Source organism: Pituophis catenifer, unplaced genomic scaffold, assembly GCF_029215685.1.
Source record: "Pituophis catenifer annectens isolate HBS135680 unplaced genomic scaffold, rPitCat1.0.hap2 SCAF_1, whole genome shotgun sequence".
NCBI lineage: Eukaryota > Metazoa > Chordata > Lepidosauria > Squamata > Colubridae > Pituophis > Pituophis catenifer.
In genome coordinates, this window is record NW_027256881.1 from 161,309,347 (window position 1) to 161,327,727 (window position 18,381).

The 18,381-nt window shown below is 35.2% G+C and overlaps 1 protein-coding gene across 1 annotated transcript in view; it reads left to right on the plus strand.

The window, feature by feature from the left end:
- The window catches only part of CD2AP (CD2 associated protein), a 76,082-nt gene that overhangs the window by 40,845 nt on the left and 16,856 nt on the right, over positions 1–18,381 (plus strand). Inside the window, exons 10-13 of the mRNA XM_070956724.1 lie at positions 6,017–6,053; positions 8,237–8,299; positions 9,176–9,335; positions 10,014–10,156. Of these exons, the coding sequence (XP_070812825.1) occupies positions 6,017–6,053; positions 8,237–8,299; positions 9,176–9,335; positions 10,014–10,156 (403 nt within the window). The remainder of the gene's footprint in view (positions 1–6,016; positions 6,054–8,236; positions 8,300–9,175; positions 9,336–10,013; positions 10,157–18,381) is intronic.

The following is an 18,381-nucleotide window of genomic DNA, read 5'->3' on the forward strand; positions in this document are numbered from 1 at the left end:
TCATTAACGTGTGGCCTAACTTTTCTTGTAGGCCTGTTATGAAGAGCAATGAAGTGATCTTGGAAGATGGGATTGAGACAAACACTATTGCTACCACTGTTCAGCACCTCAAGTTCAGTCTCCAAAAATTGCTTCAGAATGTGCAGGGTCATGGATGCAACCCTTGTCTTCAACTTCTGAAAACAAATGCTCTTGATCTTAAATCATACATCTGCACTGCTTTGAAGTCATGTAGACAAATGCTACATTTGCACTCCTATCACTCTGAAGCTTTTTTTGGAAATGTGAACCCAAAATGATGCATACCTATAATAATGTTAGTACTTTCATTTTTGGCTCTGAAATATTTTTAATTCAAATAAAGATCCTGGCTTGGGTCTTTAAAAGTCTCAGCAAAATTAAACTTATAAAAATCTAAATTTTCTTCCTGGCATACTAGTAAGCCATATGTTATTCTTGAACTGCATGTTTGGGTTATCAGAAGGTGTGACTAGGGATTACGGAAATCTTTCTAAAGCATACAGAACAATGTATAAGTAAAGAATAAGTAAATGCAACTTGAACTAGTGATGAGAAGTATTTGGGAAAGGTGTTACAATACACATTGCATACTTGGAATTCTATGAATGACTTTAACAAACTTACAGAATAGATTCCTGAACAAATTTTGACAGTATTCCAGAGACAGGTGATAGAATAAATGAAAAATAATCAAATCAGACAGACGATCAGGGTAATATCATCCAGGACCTGGTATCAAGAATAATAATAATTGGAGTTGTCAATAATCTTTCCTGTTACTACTTCTTTTGCAAACTTCAAAAGGTACACTGTTTCAGCTTGAATTTAAAAACAAGGCTCTCAGTATACCTCAGTCTATTAGACCAGACAATTTCTAATCAGTTCAGCAAGCATTATCAAGATCATTCTTGTCTTGTCTTGTCTTATTCATTTAACTTTATTATTCAGTTCATTATCCTTTCAGTGGTGCCTCTAGGAGGCACTGGAGTTTATTTTCACCCAGGAAAAGTAGAAGAAGTTTTTCCTTTTAAAAACAATTCATTCCATTACTTAAATTTAATTCTATTTCATTTGTTAAGATTAAAAAGTTTAAAAATATTCAATCAGGCTTTCTACTCTTATTCTCTTGTTGTCCAAATTAATTCTGCTAATTCATTTAATTTTCTTTTCTTTCATTTGGGCTTGCTGTATTGTCGGAGGTAGAGAAGCCGACACACACCCACTTCTCCCTCCTCTCTTTTTGCCACTTTCTCCTCTTTTAGCTATTTCCTGGAGGTTATGAAAAGAAACTTGTATTTTTAAGAAAAGCAGGCATCTCACCCAGACGATCCACACTTCCCTTTACTTCCACGCTTCTGCTGTGGCCACCCCAGCTTCATAGCAGGTCTCAATGGCTGCTTTCTCAGCCGTCCGGTTGAGAGGCTTCTTCTGACCAGCCAGGGAATTTGCAATTTCCCTGTGCTTGCCAGTCTGTGCCTCTCTCGTTCACCATCCCTACAGGACAGCTTCGGTCAAAAAAAAACCCCCCAGATGGCTGCAATATTGATTATCCTTTGGGAGCCCCCAAAGAAACCGTCGTTTCGCTGTGGATGCTGCCCCTCCCCCCCGGGATATTTTCTTTTTCCTTTACTTATGGATAACAGAGTGGAGATTCTACTTGTTAATTTTTCGTTCCTTTTTCTTTCATCTTCAGTTGCCTTTTTTTGTATTTAACAATTGATTGGATTGTGTTTTTCTTTTCTTTTTTCTTCTTTTTATTTGTTGTCTGTGCTTCTTTTTTGTACACAGACATTCCTCTTTTTTTTTCCTGCCGTTAGCTTTTTGGTCTAGTTAATTCCTCACCAGAGGAAATTTGGATTAAGGTTAGAAAAATCTGAAGATTAAAATCATGAATGTTGGATTTGGATTGTAATACTTTATTTTTGTATTGTTTTGTTTTTGTTATCTCTCTTTGTCTCCTTTTTATTTTTACTTTTTCTTTTTGGTTGGTTGGCTTATTTTTGTACTTTTACTTTTTTTTTAATTCACCCAACGGGGTGGATTAAATATTTGGATTATAAATTCTATTTGGATTATAACCTGGTGGATTATAATATCAAGACTACAAGATGAAGAAAACAACAACACATCTGCCTTCAATAGCCTTGGCAACAACTTTTAGCCCTGCAGCTCAGAGAACATTGGACACTATGACTAGGCAACTGGAACTAAAAAATATGATACAGGCGTTTCATGAATACGTCAAAGAAAGAATAGGCAAATTAGATGAGAGAATGGAAAAAGTAGAAGGGGAATGAAAAGATGTCAAGGGGATAATTGAAAAAAAATGAACAAAGAATACAAAAGGTGGAAGAAAAAGTAGAATTGACGGAAAAAAAGAGTGGGAGAGCTGGATGACAGACTTACAATAGCTAATAAAAACCAGGAAAAGAAAATTATTTCTTTAGAAATGGATCGTGCAGATTATTATCTAAAATTTCAAACATAGAAGAGAAAGGGGAAAATTTAACTGAAATAATGGCAGAGTTGTTGGCGGAAGCAATGGAGGAAACTAAAGAAAAGATATGAAGTGAGATCCATGAGATTTTTAGAGTACATACTTAGATATGCATTGAGAAACAAATTACCTAGGGAGATACATGTAAGATTCACCAAGAAAGCAATAAAAACAGAGATATTACAGACAGCAAGAAACAACCCAATAAAATATAAAGGCAGAGAGATTGTGGTGTTGAAACAAATACCTTGAAGAGTCAGAGATCTGAGAAAAGAATACTAGTTGTTGACAAAATGTTTAATTTAAAAAGGAGTGAGCTTCAAGTAGTTAAAACCGGAAGGAATATTGGTGAATTGGCAGGAGCAAAGACACAGATTAGACTCGCTAGAGAAGGCAGAACTATTTTATGATCAATATTTGGGACTATAAGAGGAGAGATTGAGAGAGGAAAAACAGATTAGATACCAGGAAGAAACAGTGAAAGAAAAAGAAGATCAAATAAGAAAGAGAGCAAAGGAACAAGAAGAAAGGGCAATAAGAGAAGGGGCAAGGCTAAAAGATGTTAAAGAACAAAGAGAGACAAGAATGACAAGATCAGCAAAGACTATTAATAAGTAAACTATGGAGGAAGAAGTAAAAGCAATATCAATAAATATAAATGGATTAAATTCGGCAATAAAAAGGAAAAGAACTTTAAATAAATTGGAAAAATTAAAAATGGACATAATATGTTTACAAGAAGTTCATATTAGAAAATAACATAAAAAACTTTTGGAATACCAAAAATTGGGAGAAGTATTTACTGCACTGGCACATCAAAGTAAAAGAGGTGTAGTACTATACATTAAAAAGACACTAGCACCTAAACAAATATTTGCTGACAAAGAACAGAGGATTCTTATGGTGGAAGTAACAATGAACTATAAACAAATACTCTTAGTGGCAATATATGCCCCAAATGACAAGATTTTGATGGAAAATTTCACAGAAAAATAATTGAAGTCAAGTATGAAAATATTTACATGATGAGTGCAATAACAGAAGTTGAATTGGACTATAAAACCACAAAAATAAATAAATAAACCCAGAAAAACTCTTCCAAAAGCCTTTTTTACAATGGTGGAGGAATTAAATATCCAAGATGTTTGGAGAAGAAGATATTCAAAAGAAAAACAATACACTTTTTATTCAAATAGACATGTGTCATGGTCTAGAATAGATATGATGTGGATATCAACCAATTTATTAGTTAATATACAAGATATAAACATTGAAACAAGCACATGGGCAGATCATAATCCAATTACAATTATATGGAAGGGACAAAAAAAGAGATCAAGATGGACATTAAATCAAACAATATTAAATGAAAAAGAGTCAACAATTTATGGAGAAAGAATTGACTTTCTTTTTTAGAGAAAATAAAAAGGAAGACACCTCATTACAAAATGTGTGGGATAGAGTGAAAGCATACATTTGAGGATTGGCAATGACTTATTTGGGAAAAAGGAATAAAAAGAAAAGAAACTCAAAAAAATTGGAAGAGAAGTATAAGAAATTAGAAATGGAACTACAGAAAGATACACAAAATAAGAAGATTAAAAATCAAATGGACCTTAAAAAACATGAATTGAATCTAATTGAAAAAGAGGATTTGGCGCTCAAAATAAAAATTTCTAAGCAAATTTTTTTTGAAAATGCAAACAAACCAGGAAGATGGTTGGCATACAAAATTAAAAAGGAGAGAGAAAAAAAGTTAATCAACTAACGGATGAGAAGGGAACTGTATACTATCAAAATGAAGAAAAGAAAATAGTACAGAATTATTACGAGAAACTCTATAAATAAGAGACAATATCAGAAGACAGGATAAAACAATACCTAGAAAAATCTGAATTACCCAAAATACCAGAAGATTATAAAAAGGCATTAGAGGAAAGAATAACGATGATGGAACTAACAGAGGGGATTAAAAAACAAAAAAAATGGCAAAATGCCAGGGCCAGACGGATTGCCAGCAGACCTATATAAAACATTACAAGATGTAATAAACAACACAATGCTGGAAGTATTTAATGAACTCCTGATAGAACCAAAGATACCAAACTCATGGATGGAGGCATATATTACTCTTATACCAAAAGAACATACAGATCTGCAACAAATAAAGAACTATAGACTGATTTCCCTGTTAAATGCAATTTATAGGATATTTGCATCAATAATGGCTGATAGATTAAAGATATTGTTAAATGATACATATGGACCAAAATGGTTTCCTACCCAAGAGACAGATTAGAGACAATATGAAAATAATTCTGAATACTTTGGAATATTATGAAGCACATCCAGAAAAACAGATGGCATTGATGTTTCTTGATGCATAGAAGGCGTTTGACAATGTGAATTGACAATTTATGATAAAACAACTACAGACTATGGATTTTGGGGGGAGATTTATAAATATGATTAAAACAATTTATTATAAGCAATCAGCAAAAGTGATGGTAAATGGAGATATGACAAAGAAGGCTAATATTATGAAAGGCACAAGACAGGGTTGTCCTCTACCACCATTATTATTTGTGTTGACATTAGAGGTATTAAATAGAAATATAAGACAAAATGAAGAGATAAAAGGTATTAGAATTAAAAAAGAAGAATATAAACTACAGGCATTTGCAGATGATTTAGTCTTTATTTTACAGGAGCCGCAAGAAGTTGGGCCAAAATTAATAGAACAAAAGAAGAAGAATTGTTTATAAGCAATCTAAAGTTAGAGATACCAAATTGTTCAAGGTAGTAAAAAAAATAATTGCTATGTGCAAAATTTGCTTTCAAATTCTTGATCTTTTGATCAGTCTATTTCAATTTCTTAATTGTATTTCACCAGCAAATTGTAGACAAGGCCCAGGAAATGTTCTGAATGTTGTGTTACAAGGTGTGTTGTTTTTTTTTAAATTCAGACTGGTTTCTAGTTGTTATTTTAGACACAATTCAGTGAACTTGAAAAATTGGGTTCATTGTTGTTTTGTTCCTGGATGGCTACCATTTTTTTTCAATTATCTTTGTATGTCAATTGCACCTTTTTCTGGAAAATGTAGCTAACAATAGTCACCTGTACCTTACCTTCACAGATACTCTCTTATTTCCAAATGAGTAATAATAAAACTTCTGCTTATGGAGAATAAGAGATTTCTGAGAAAGAAGAGTCTCCTTTGGCAAGATGGATGTCATACAATTTTGATAGATAAACAAATAAAATAGAGGAGAAAGAGTTGTTGATTCCCCCTGCCTTCTCTGCTTCCTCTTCTTTCTCAGCTATCATTTTCCTGATCATTTTCGAAAACTTTGGTCTGCCTAAGATTTGTAATCCTTGCACCAGTAATTTATAGACAGTACAATTGAGTTACTGAGTATACCTGTTGTCTTCTGAGTCTTAATTCAAGAAAATACTTGGCATGAATATTAGTTATTTATATTTTGTCCTCTTTGCAGAAGCCAAAGAAGCCACCACCTCCTGCAAAAAGTCAAGGTATGTAAGATAGGGTTTTATTAGACCATAATTGCAAAAGAGACTGTAATTGATTGGAAATTATTAATAATTGTCTCAATCAGAACTTCCTCTTCTCCATTTTGCACACACAAAGATTCACATCTCCAATCTCAATGGTAACTGCTCACATGCTATAGTCACAGCCTAGTTTCATTTTATAAATCACAATCAAATTGTGCACTATTCAAACTCGCATTAATTGTGACTTACCTATACAATAATTTATATATATATATGAATTCATGACTTCTATGAATACAAATGAGGAGATAATCCTGAACATACTTCCATGTGATAGTGTATAACTATTTTTTCCTATACAGTTGCAAGAAAAAGTATGTGAACCCCTTGGGATTACGTGGAGTTTTGCATGAATTGGTCATACAATGTGCTCTGAACTTCATCTAAGTCACAACAATAGAAAAACACAGTCTGCTTAAAATAATACTACACAAACATTAGATGTTGCCATGGTTTAATTGAACATAACATGTAAACATTCACAGTGCAGGGAGGAAAAAGTATGTGAACCTGTGGACTTAATAACTGGTTGACCCTCCTTTGGCAGCAATAACCTCAACCAAACGTTTCCTGTAGTTGCAGATCAGACCTACACAACGATCTGGAGTAATTTTGGACCACTCTTCTTCACAAAACTCTTTCGGTGTAGCAATATTCTTGGGATGTCTGGTGTGAATCGCTCTCTTAAGGTCATGCCATAGCATTTCAATCGGGTTGAGGTCAGGACTCTGACTGGGCCACTCCAGAAGGCGTATTCTGTACTGTTGAAGCCATTTTTTTGTTGAATTACTTGTATGCTTTGGGTCATTGTCCTGTTGCATCACCCATCCTCTGCGGAGCTTCAGTTGGCGGACAGATGGTCGTAGGTTTTCCTGCAAAATGTCTTGATAAACCCTGGAATTCATTTTCCCATCAATGACAACAATCCATCCAGGCCCTGAGGCAGCAAAGCAGCCCCAAACCATGATGCTCCCTCCGCCATGTTTTACAGTGGGGATGAGGTTTTGATGTTGGTGTGCTGTGCCTTTTTTTCTCTACACATAGTGTTGTGTGTTCTTCCCAAACAACTCAATTTTGGTTTCATCTGTCCACATTATATTTTGCCAGTAGTGCTGTGGAACATCCAGGTGCTCTTTTGCAAACTTCAAACGTGCTGCAATATTTTTTTTGGACAGCAATGGCTTCCTCCGTGGTGTCCTCCCATGTACTCCATTCTTGTTTAATGTTTTCCTTATTGTAGATGTGTCAACAAAAATGTTAGCATGTGCCAGAGATTTCTGTAGGTCTTTAGCTGACACTCTAGGATTCTTCTTTACCTCATGAAGCATTCTGTGCTGTGCTCTTGCAGTCATTTTTACAGGACGACCACGCCTAGGGAGAGTAGCAACAGTGCTAAACTTTCTCCATTTGTAGACAGTCTGTCTTACTGTGGACACATGAACATCAAGGCTTTTGGAGATACTTTTGTAACCCTTTCCAGCTTCATGCAAGTCAACAATTCTTGATCGTAGGTCTTCTGAGAGCTCTTTTCTGCGAGGCATGGTTCACATCAGACAGTGCTTCTTGAAACCAGTAAACCCAAAACAGGTGTGTGTTTTTAAAGGGCAGGACAGCCATCAGCAACACATCCAATATCATCACACTGATTGGAGTCAAGGTTGGCTCACTCCTGGCTCCAATTAGTTCTTGGAGAAGTCATTAGGCTAGGGGCTCACATATTTTTTCCTCCCTGCACTGTGAATGTTTACATGTTATGTTCAATTAAACCATGGCAACATCTAATGTTTGTGTAGTATTATTTTAAGCAGACTGTGTTTTTCTATTGTTGTGACTTAGATGAAGTTCAGAGCACATTTTATGACCAATTCATGCAAAACTCCACGTAATCACAAGGGTTTCACATACTTTTTCTTGCAACTGTAGTTAAAAAATCTCTTTAACAATATATTCAATCATTTTAAAAGGCTACGCCATAAAACAATTCTTGTTCTTAAGGACTAAAATTCCTGTGCCACTCAGCACTTCTAATTGGATTTCTACCATATATTTGATAGGTGTACAATACATTTTAGTATTAAATTATCATACAGTAGTTTCTCTACTAAAGCAGTGTGATTTTTAAATATTGGCTCTATCTGCAGGTTCTAAGGCTGATCTTCTGCCTGTGGAGAAGAAGTTTCCTCATCTCAGGAATGAAGAAAAGGGTAAGTTCAGGTTTATCCCCTGATACCCAAAACATAAATGTTTAGGACTGTGGTTTAAAGCAAAGCAGCTTTAGTATAAATACAAGCATATGATTCAGGTGGTAGAAAGGAGCTAAATAAGAAAATGCATATAATATTTACAGAATTTTAAAACTGTATGTGTATCCCTGAAATAGCAAGCACTAACTAAAAATTACACTGTTCAGTGTAACATTAGAAGCGTATACAGATTAAAAATAAAGTTTTTTGTAAAACAACCGAAAGTTGTGTAAAATTTATTTTGTTGGCAATAAAAAGAAATTTAAACTCCATCCAAAATAGATTTTTTAGAGTTTTGTCCTACTTTTATTATTTTTATAAATAACTTGATATGGTGAACATATCTAATATTCCTTCTTCCTCCTATTTTCCCCCAGAACAACAACCTTATGGGTTGAGCTGAGAGAGACTGGCCCAAAGCCAGCCAGCTGGTTTTCATGCCAAAAGGTGGATTAGAACTCACAGCTTCCTGGTGCCTTAACCATTAGATTAGACTGGCTCTCATACATTTTAAAGAATATAAATTCATGATTTTCTGCAAAAACTTTGCTAATAAATCCTGCAGCCAGGAAAAGTCAATATTTTACAGACTTTATGAATAATATGCTGGATTCCACTTGTATCCGTTTAAAAAGAGTCCGTTGCAGCTGTATGAACCTGAGAAAGTAAACTAAAGGAAGCAAGATTCCTTGGTCTTAATTCAACTATGTCTTAGTCTTATTTGAAATGGCTTCTAGAATGCAAATTGGGGTATTTGTTCAGAACCGCCTATGCCCATGGAAGAAACTTTCATAAATCATTTCTACATTATTTTTATGGTAAACACTCTGTTCCCAGATGAAAAACCAGTGTTGGATCAGAAGATCTCTAAACCAGTGGCTCCCCAAGTACCACCAAAAAAACCTGTCCCTCCAAACAAGGCTAATAGCATATTAAAAGCTGGGATCTTGCTTTCAAAATGGCCGGATAAAACAGTTTTGCAACCACCAGTTCCTAAGTAAGTATCTTATTTTGTACGTGATATTCTTCAACATGCCGTTTTTAAATTGCTGTAAGACAAAGTTTGAACAAGTTAAGAATTGCATATGTAACTACCGTGTTTCCCCGAAAATCAGACCCTGTCTTATATTTTTTTGAACCTTGAAATAAGCACTTGACCTTACTGCCATGCGCTCAAAAGCCCAATCGGGCTTATTATCAGGGGATGTTTTATTTTGGGGAAAAACAGGGTATATTGCAATTAATACATCTTTATTTACCTTTTATAATCCTGTCCTTCTAAAGAATCATATTGAGATTGGGAGAACACGCTGTAGGTTTTTACATTCACACTTGTTTCTGCCATCTCAATTTGTTTTCTTTATTGTTATTTTCTCAGACACACAGAGTAGTGAAATGTAATTTCTCTACTTTATTTCCCATGTGCATGTTGAAACCATAAATTGCTGAGTATATAAATCATAAGTCGTAGTAACAGTTAGATAAAAGAGAACTGAAGGAGGGAACCTGCATGTAAGAAGTGTGTCTCTGCATATATCTCAGCTTCTAACTCACAATTTGAAGAACTGGATTCTTGAAGAACTGATGTAATTTTTGTAAAAGCATATATAAAGTTTTTGTTACATGTTTCATTTTTTCTTAATTGCTGATAAAATTATTTAACTTTTGAACATAGGATAAATGGGGAAATTGCATCCTGGAGGCCAAAGTCTGAAATTGAGCCAACAGTGAAACCAAAGATAGACTCTGAACAGTTACCATTGAAATCAAAATCAGTAGAGGTAGACTCAGCCGCACTACGGAACTTGAAAGAAACAGGTAAATTTGAAAAGTGTACATAATGAGTCTCAATTTTCTGCTACATAGTATTAGAATAAACCACAACAAAGAATAAACAACATCTTCAGAAAGGAATACTTTATAATTAGTGGATTCTGTTGTGGAAAAGCTCTGTGGTAGAGGTTGGTAGGAGAGGACCTATAGGTATAAGTGTATCATTCCCTTCATGGCCCTCAGAATCCCTTCATACATTTTTCTGTAGTTTTAGTGGCAAATTTAAAGAGGAAGTTGTCTTGCAGCAAAGCAGAAAGCTCTAGCAATATTCTTTAATCATAAGAATGCTTCTGAGCACCTTCTAGGATCCTTAGGCATTGTTAGAAAATAGAAATAATTGATGGTTGCATCACACAGCATTACTTGGATACATACTCACCTGCCTTGAAAGTTTGCCTTTTGATAAATTGATATCTTCTATCCATCATTGCTTCCACTCTCAATGGCAGATGTTTCTGACTTTCAAAATTCCAGATGTTGTCCACCATCTCCAAATGTGGACTTTGTTTTGCTTATGGTGCAATAAATATTCATTTTTTAAAATACTGGAAGATTTTCCCTACCTCAGACTTTTGGAACTATTTAAAAATAGTTATTCAAATAGACTCTACAGGCTTCTGGAGTTTGTTTGTTTGTTTATTAATTTATTTTTGAATTATTCCAATACTTGGAAAGCTGAAATGAGGTGCACTGTATAATGTTGAGAATGCTTATGCCCAAATGTTAAAAGTTAACATTTCCAGTAGATAATGGGAAAAATAATGTTTTTGTATAATGCATTTTTTTTAAAAAAAGAGAATTCTTAAAACAAGCGCTTTCACATTATAGAACTCATTCTGTTATTTTATTATACTTCAAAAGAAGGTCTCAAGCATCTATTTTGTTGAAGTTCAATGCATATAAAATTTAAAAGGGAATAATTTACAATATCTTATATTTTTTTAAATTATTCAAAGATTTTGTATTACAATTATTTGTCCTAATGTCAGAAAGGGTCTGCAGAAGTGAGTGGAATAAATTAGTATCTGATAAGCAAATTGAAGGTGTACTAGGAATAAACGGGGGTCTCATTCATATTAGCAAAGCAAAAATCAGAATACTGAAGCAAAGCACAAAACTACTTTCATAGTTACTAGGTTATTAGTTATTAATTGGAGTTGGTATTTCCTTCAGAATCTTTATTTTAATAAGAGCACAAGGTAGACTAAGAGCAAGAAGGCCCAGTTTCTAGTTCTTCCTTAGGTGTGGAAGCTCTCTCTCTCAGCCCTAGTATAGATAAACTCTTATGGAGTTTATCTCACTAGTGTAGGTTGGTAGATAATTTTGGGCATACAAATGTTCTTGATGTACCAAACCCAGCTATCCTTTTTATGCCTGGTTAGGGTAAAGAATGGGGAATAAAAATTTCCAAACTTTCAGAACATAGAGGATTTCATGTAGGGTTGAAATTATGGGGTATTTCTGATCATTGCCATTCAAGTGTCTGTCAGCCTGGTTGGGGATGTTTGTGTGAAAAGTTCACCTGAATCTCTCAGAGCGATCCAGGGAGATATAAGCAACAGGTTTTGTCTCTATATTGTACATCTTTGGGTTCTAAAACCCTGTTTGCCTGGACAAGATTAAAAAGGATTTGTAGAGAATCATGCGAACGACTTCTTTCACCCCTTCATGAGACAGCACTTCTAATAATTACAGGGCAATAAATCATCTGTTATCTTAAAGAGATATGATACATAATACATCTCTCTATATCTGTACATTTATATTTCTAAGTATGTTTTCTTTAAACAAGAAATGATTTCCTTTAAAAAGAAATCCCATAATCTCCTTGTACTCAGGGATATAGTTTTTTTTGCTCGGTTTATAAACTGAAATTGATTTGCCTTTTTAACCTCCTTTCCCCTCTCCCTTCCCCCATGTATTACACACACAGACACACACACACCTTTTAACCTAGTGAAACAACTTTTCTAAAAGACAACCCTATAAAACTGCTGTTTAGATTACTAGAATATCATTTTGAAGGATTTGCTGCTATGTGTGTGCATTCTGTAGTGTCAGTGGCACACATCCTTTACTACTTTAGCAATAGTGTTGATAGCTTTTGATTTGTATATATTTGCAGTATACTTTTAATCTGATTTAATATTTGGAAAAATGAAAAAAATTTGGTATATATATTTTGTACTTGGTATATTTATATTTATATATTATATGCATATATTAATCCAATTTGAATATGTACAAAGGACTGAAGTTTTATGAGTGCAGTAGTGTAAATATTTATTAATTTTCCCACTAAATATTTCTGGTTTCTGACTTGCTCTACACCTGACTGGATTGCTCTCTTCCGTTCTGAACCCCAATAATGTCCTTTCCAACTGAGCTTAAGGCAAAACGTACAGGTAGTCCTCAACTTACAACAGTTGATTTAGTGATTATTCAAAGTTATAACGGCACTGAAAAAAGTGACTTATGACCACTTATGACAGAGGTCTTCAAACTTGGCAGCTTTAAGACTTGTGGACTTCAACTCCCAGAATTCTCCAGCCATCATAGCATAGCTGGCTGGAGAATTCTGGGAGTTGAAGTCCACAAGTCTTAAAGCTGCCAAGTTTGAAGACCTCTGATTTATGACCATTGCAGCATCTCCATAGTCAAATGATCAAAATTAAAGTACTTGACAACTAATTCATTTAGCATCCCCGGGGTCACGTGGTCCCCTTTTGTGACCTTTTGACAAGCAAAATCAATGGGGAAACCAGATTCATTTAACAAGCATGTTACTAATTTAACAACTGCAGTGATTCACTTAACAATTGTGACAAGAAGGGTCATAAAATGGGGCAAAACTCACTTAACAAGTGTTTTATGCTTAGCAACATAAATTTTGGGTTCAATTGTGATTGTAAGTTGAGGACTGTAGATGTGCCATGGCACCTGTGGTGGGTGTGTTTTTTGGAGAGAGATTCCTCCTTCAGAGGAATAGAGCAACAGGCCTCATTCCCATACAACATCTGATACATTGGATCACATATAATATAGGCTTGCACAGTTTCCCTTCACCTCACAACCCTGAGGAGAGCTCTGGTGAAGCCTCCTCTTCCTCCTCCTCAGCTGATCCAATGAATTGCCTGCCACTGCTGAGGGGAGGGGAAACCAAGAAAGTCACAGACCATAAAGTCAACTAAACCCCTGCTCCCCATTCTGGTCTGTGCCCAAGGATCCCCTCCTTATAGGGAGGAAGGTGGCTCACCCACCAATGCCAGTGCCCCACCCCAGCCAATCCTACCTTCCCAGCAAGTATCCCTCCCTCATCCTTCCTCTTTCCAGAATATAGGCTTGGGGAACTCTCCAGGCAGTCCTACCTTGTCAGCAGGCATTCCAGAGACATTCCCTCGTCCTTTCCTTTCTGGCACCGCTGTTAAGAGATTTCAAATTTTGGCCTCATTTTTAATACAGCCAACAGCCATTCAGCCAATTGGGCACAGGGGCAAGAGAAACATGGGAAAGAGAGTGGGAATACAATCTCTCCTTGTGCCACACAACCTATGGGTTTCTGGGGAAGTGTCGTTGGTATAGTGGCACTGAAGCAGCCACAACTTTCCCATATTTCATTTCCATAGGAGTCATGGCTCTCAGCATTCTGTAAGTTATCCCATTTCAGTTCCTTGATTCAATAATTGTTGCCATGTTCTTTCCAATTTTGCCCAATTGAAGGTTACAAATTTACAGACAGACATGAGAATGTTAGTAGTATTCAGATACAGCACTTAAATACTTTAATCATTCTCAGGATAGAGGTATCAGTATCAGGCATCAATGATCATACTACAGATAAAACCTTTAAACAGCTAAATCTGTTTTTATTAAAACCTGTTATAAAATAGGTAAATAAAAGTAATTTTGCCTATCTGGCAGGATTTATATTGCTCTCCCTAATACATGACCCAAGTAATAATTTGGGTCATGCAATTGAATAATTTTTAATAATGGATTGCTATCAAATGTCATTCACTAGTTTCTTTCCTGCTATTTTCCCATTGTGTATTACAATATGCTATTTCCTTTTCATTCTTAAACTGTTATATAATCTTGCTCCGTAGTCTACAATATATCTTTGTAACTTTTGTAAACATTTTGTTGGTATTGTTAACATTTTAACTGCTTTTAATCCCTACTAATTCAGTCTTCAAGGCATTCCAATTAATAAATTATGAGTGAGCCATGCTAGGGTACTGTTGCATTCAGTAAACTAAATAGTACTGTACTACTTACAGTACAGTATTTAAGTCCAACTTTTTAAAGTTGAGATAAATGTGAAAAATACTCACACTTTAGTTCTTTATTTCTGTAAACCTTTGATGTTGTGTGCATGCATGGAGTTCTGTTCAGCACTATGGGACAGGACTTCAGTTTGCATAGTGAAATTTTCTATTTGTGAGGAATCAAGAATCCATATGCTAGCAGAAAAGCTTTGATATGCTTTTAGAAGATGTATGTAATACTTTAATAAGTAGAAATCAAGAATCCCTGTCATCTACCTCTTTATTCAGAGATAGCTGAATTTCAATACCTCTGAAAAAAGAGTGTCATGGATCCAGTCAGCTACTGTGGTTAGAAATGTACCCAGAACCAATTTGGCATATTTTTAAAAATAGCATAGATTCTTCCCCTGAATGAAATTGAATGGATGTTGCTAAAATAAAAAATGTCCTGATTATGTATTGAAGATAAAGCTGCCATATTTTTCCTGCAAGATACTTTTTTTTTTGTTCAAAATCTTTTCTAGATATTCGTCTCCTTGACTTTTCTTTCCAGATTTTGTTTCCTATCCTGTTTGCCATGTTTCCCTTCTTACGTGTCAGGAAATTACCCTCCCCTTCTCCATTTTGGTAAGAAACTTTCTATATAGCAATCCACATCCTTTGTTCCATATTAATTCTTGAACCTAAATTTCTATTCTTGGATATTATTAAATTATTTTTTAAACTTATGTGTTTATGTTTTCAAGAATTTACACTAAACTGTATCAAATGAAAAATGTTATATTTGGATGATTTTATAACGTTGCATAAAAGGTAAATTTTGGTAATTAGTAGAATCCCTCTCTTTTCCCATTTTAAGTTTGTTTGTATGGCTAAGGCCAAGAGGGGCATTGTGAGTAAGGCATTCTTTAGCTCTTCAGCATATGGTTAGTTGGTATAGTTACTAGGCAACTCCTTCATTAAAATGCAAAATAAGATATGTAAGTGTTCTGATTTTGAACATGGGTGACTGCAAAGGACAACAAAATCTAGCATGAAGAGAAGATAAACTGTACTGTTATTGGGGCAAATTCATATTATGCCTATAGGTAACAGTAAATTTGTGAACTTCTGCCTACTGTGTAATTGCTATTAATGGTTCAGGTTTTTGCATCTGTTATTTCGTAATATAACTTGCCTCATTAAATACATTTGTACTGTGTCAAGGTAAGCTTAAAGGTGGTTGTTGACTTATAACTAATTGTTCTATGACTCTTCACAGTCACGATGGCCTTGAAACAAATGCTTTACAGCCATAAAGCACTTTTTGACTGTTGTAAAATGTCCTGCCATGTGTGCCCCTCAGTCATGTGACCATATTTTGGGTGCTTGCAGCCTGTTTGTATTTATGATCAGTTACCAAATGACCTGTGATCATGTAATTGCTGTTTACAACCTTTTCTGCCAGTTTACCCAGAAAATCAATGCAAACAGAAGGGACTTTGGATTTGAGATCTAGTCCCCAGAGTACTGAGGTATTTCCCCTCCCCTCTATGCAGGAAGAGGAAATTCTTCCGTGTGCTAGAAGAACAGACCTCTGAAAACTAGCAATCACAGGCATTCAGAGCCTTTCAAAATGCTTGCTTTCCCTAGCGTTTTCTCCTCCATAAGGGAAAACTCTAGAACCATCATTTCTGCTACTCCAGAGGGGGGAAAGCTAGAAACACCAATGTTTCCACCCCTCTGGAGGGGAAAATGCTAATGAATATGTCAGCTTTTGCTAGCGTTCTCATCTCTGGAAGGGAAAACGCTAGTGAATGCCAGTGTTTCTGCCCTTTCAGAAGAGAAATACTATCAGACAAATACTATTCTGAGCTTTTTAGAATGCTGACATTTGCTAGCGATTTTACCAGATTTGCATTCCATTCTTCTTGCATGCCAAAGAATCTTCCCTCCCTTGGCATGCTGGAGTAATGGACCACAATTTAATCTGGCAATTAATCTTGTTATTGTCTCCCCGATAGGGTAGGGAGAAATCCTGGACCTCCAGGATATGGTGGGAAGCCTATGCCCTCTCCTCGGCACTCCATTTAATGACCCACTTAGTCACTTAAGTACCACAACTGGGAAAGCTGGGTTTGTGGTAGTTCAGTGAATTGAATGTGTGGTGTCTAAGAATGTGTGGACTAAGATTCCAGTTGAGGCTGTAAGTTGAGAACTACCTGTATAGGATTTATTGTGCAATTATTCATGTAGTTGCAGTGATAAATAAGAAATGTAAAAATGATGTATTTGTGGCTAAAGCTGGAATGGCAGAAACCAGTGATGCCCAAGCTAGAGAGAATAATATGTAACTATGATTCAGCTACCTCCCAAGGCCATCAAGATCCATTAACTTGGAAAGGCAACAAGAAAAAGGCTAGGGTCTAAGTTATGGAATGTAGACATATGTAAAGGCTTTGATGTTTTACCCTGTAGTAGACCAAATAAACTGTTGTATTACTTTATTTTTCTCTAATAGTAATAAGATTAGGTAATAGTATACCGGTAATCTAATTGTATTTGACAATCTTCAATCAAGTAAAACCAATTGCTGTATACTACTAAAAATCTTGTTCCCATAACCTTTCACTAAGCAAAATGATGCATCATAGGGCAACAATTTTTGAACCAAGATACCTCAAATGAGTTAACTTTCAGAATGTGTCCAAATTCCTGGACCCATAACTCCCATGAAATTGATATTTGGCTAATTTTATAAAACAAATTATGATATGAAAATTATCATGAAACAGTTTATGACATAATATAAAATGTCAGAAAACATTTCCTGTGCAGATGTTTGACAGTGGTATACAGTTCTACATGGGCTATTTTCAAGGCAGATACATCTCTGAATGTATGTATCTTGGAAGGCAGGACATTAAGGAGTTCTGTCATTATTGAAGGCATTGAGGAATCTGATAAGAAAATATCTCTGAAATGATCATCCAAGGGGGTCACAGGTTGTCTAATAAGGAATTAAATGACTGGAAAGTTGCGGTGTAATCTGAGTACTGGTTTGAAGCCTGGCACCTGAGTTGATTTGAATGTATTTATTTATTTTATTAAACAAATTTATATAGCTGCCCAACTCACAAAGTGACTCCAGGTGGCATGCAGCATTAAAAATACACAGTTAAAAAATCCACAATTTAAACTCCACCAGTCTATCCCAGGTTGGACATTCAGCTTTTGATTATTTTGATTATTATTTTGACTACTTTGAAAATCTGATTTGATTTTCTGGCTTCCAGATTCAAGGACAATTGGATTCAACCTAATTCTAGATTCTGTTTTAAAGGAATTTTATTAGGCTATATTTGGAAGATATTAAAATGCCTGCCCATTTTCCATTTTGGCAGAATGAGATGAAAATAGCATTTTAATATTCTTAAAATGACAGCTCACTCAGACTCAAGAGTTTCACTGCAATATATATTTTTAAATGTTCTTCTTGTGTTTGCTTTAAAACAGAGATAGAAAGATAAAACAGAGATAAAAACACAGATAGAAAGGATAGCTCAGTGGCCTCAAGTTTTTCTGGTCATAAGCTTATACAGAGATTGTGCTGAAAGTTTTTCTTTTCCATTTTAAAAATAAAACCTTTCTGGGCTGGCAGATAGGACATGTTTTTTTTAGCAGCGTTCATTATCTTGGCATTTTGCAAGTTTGTGCACATTGTAACTTCCAGGTTTCCTTTACCATCAGGCATGGGGTACCTTCTTTAGACTTGGCAAGCATACTAATTTTGAGGAAGGTCAATAATCTTAGTGTGACACAAATTCCAGCTGTAACTTTCTGTCAGTACTCTATGCTAGAGATTAGACCAGTGATGGTGAACCTTTTGGGCTTGACTTGTCAAAAATTCTAAAAATGCCTAACTTGACTGCTGGTGTGTCACGCACACACCAAGCAAAAAAG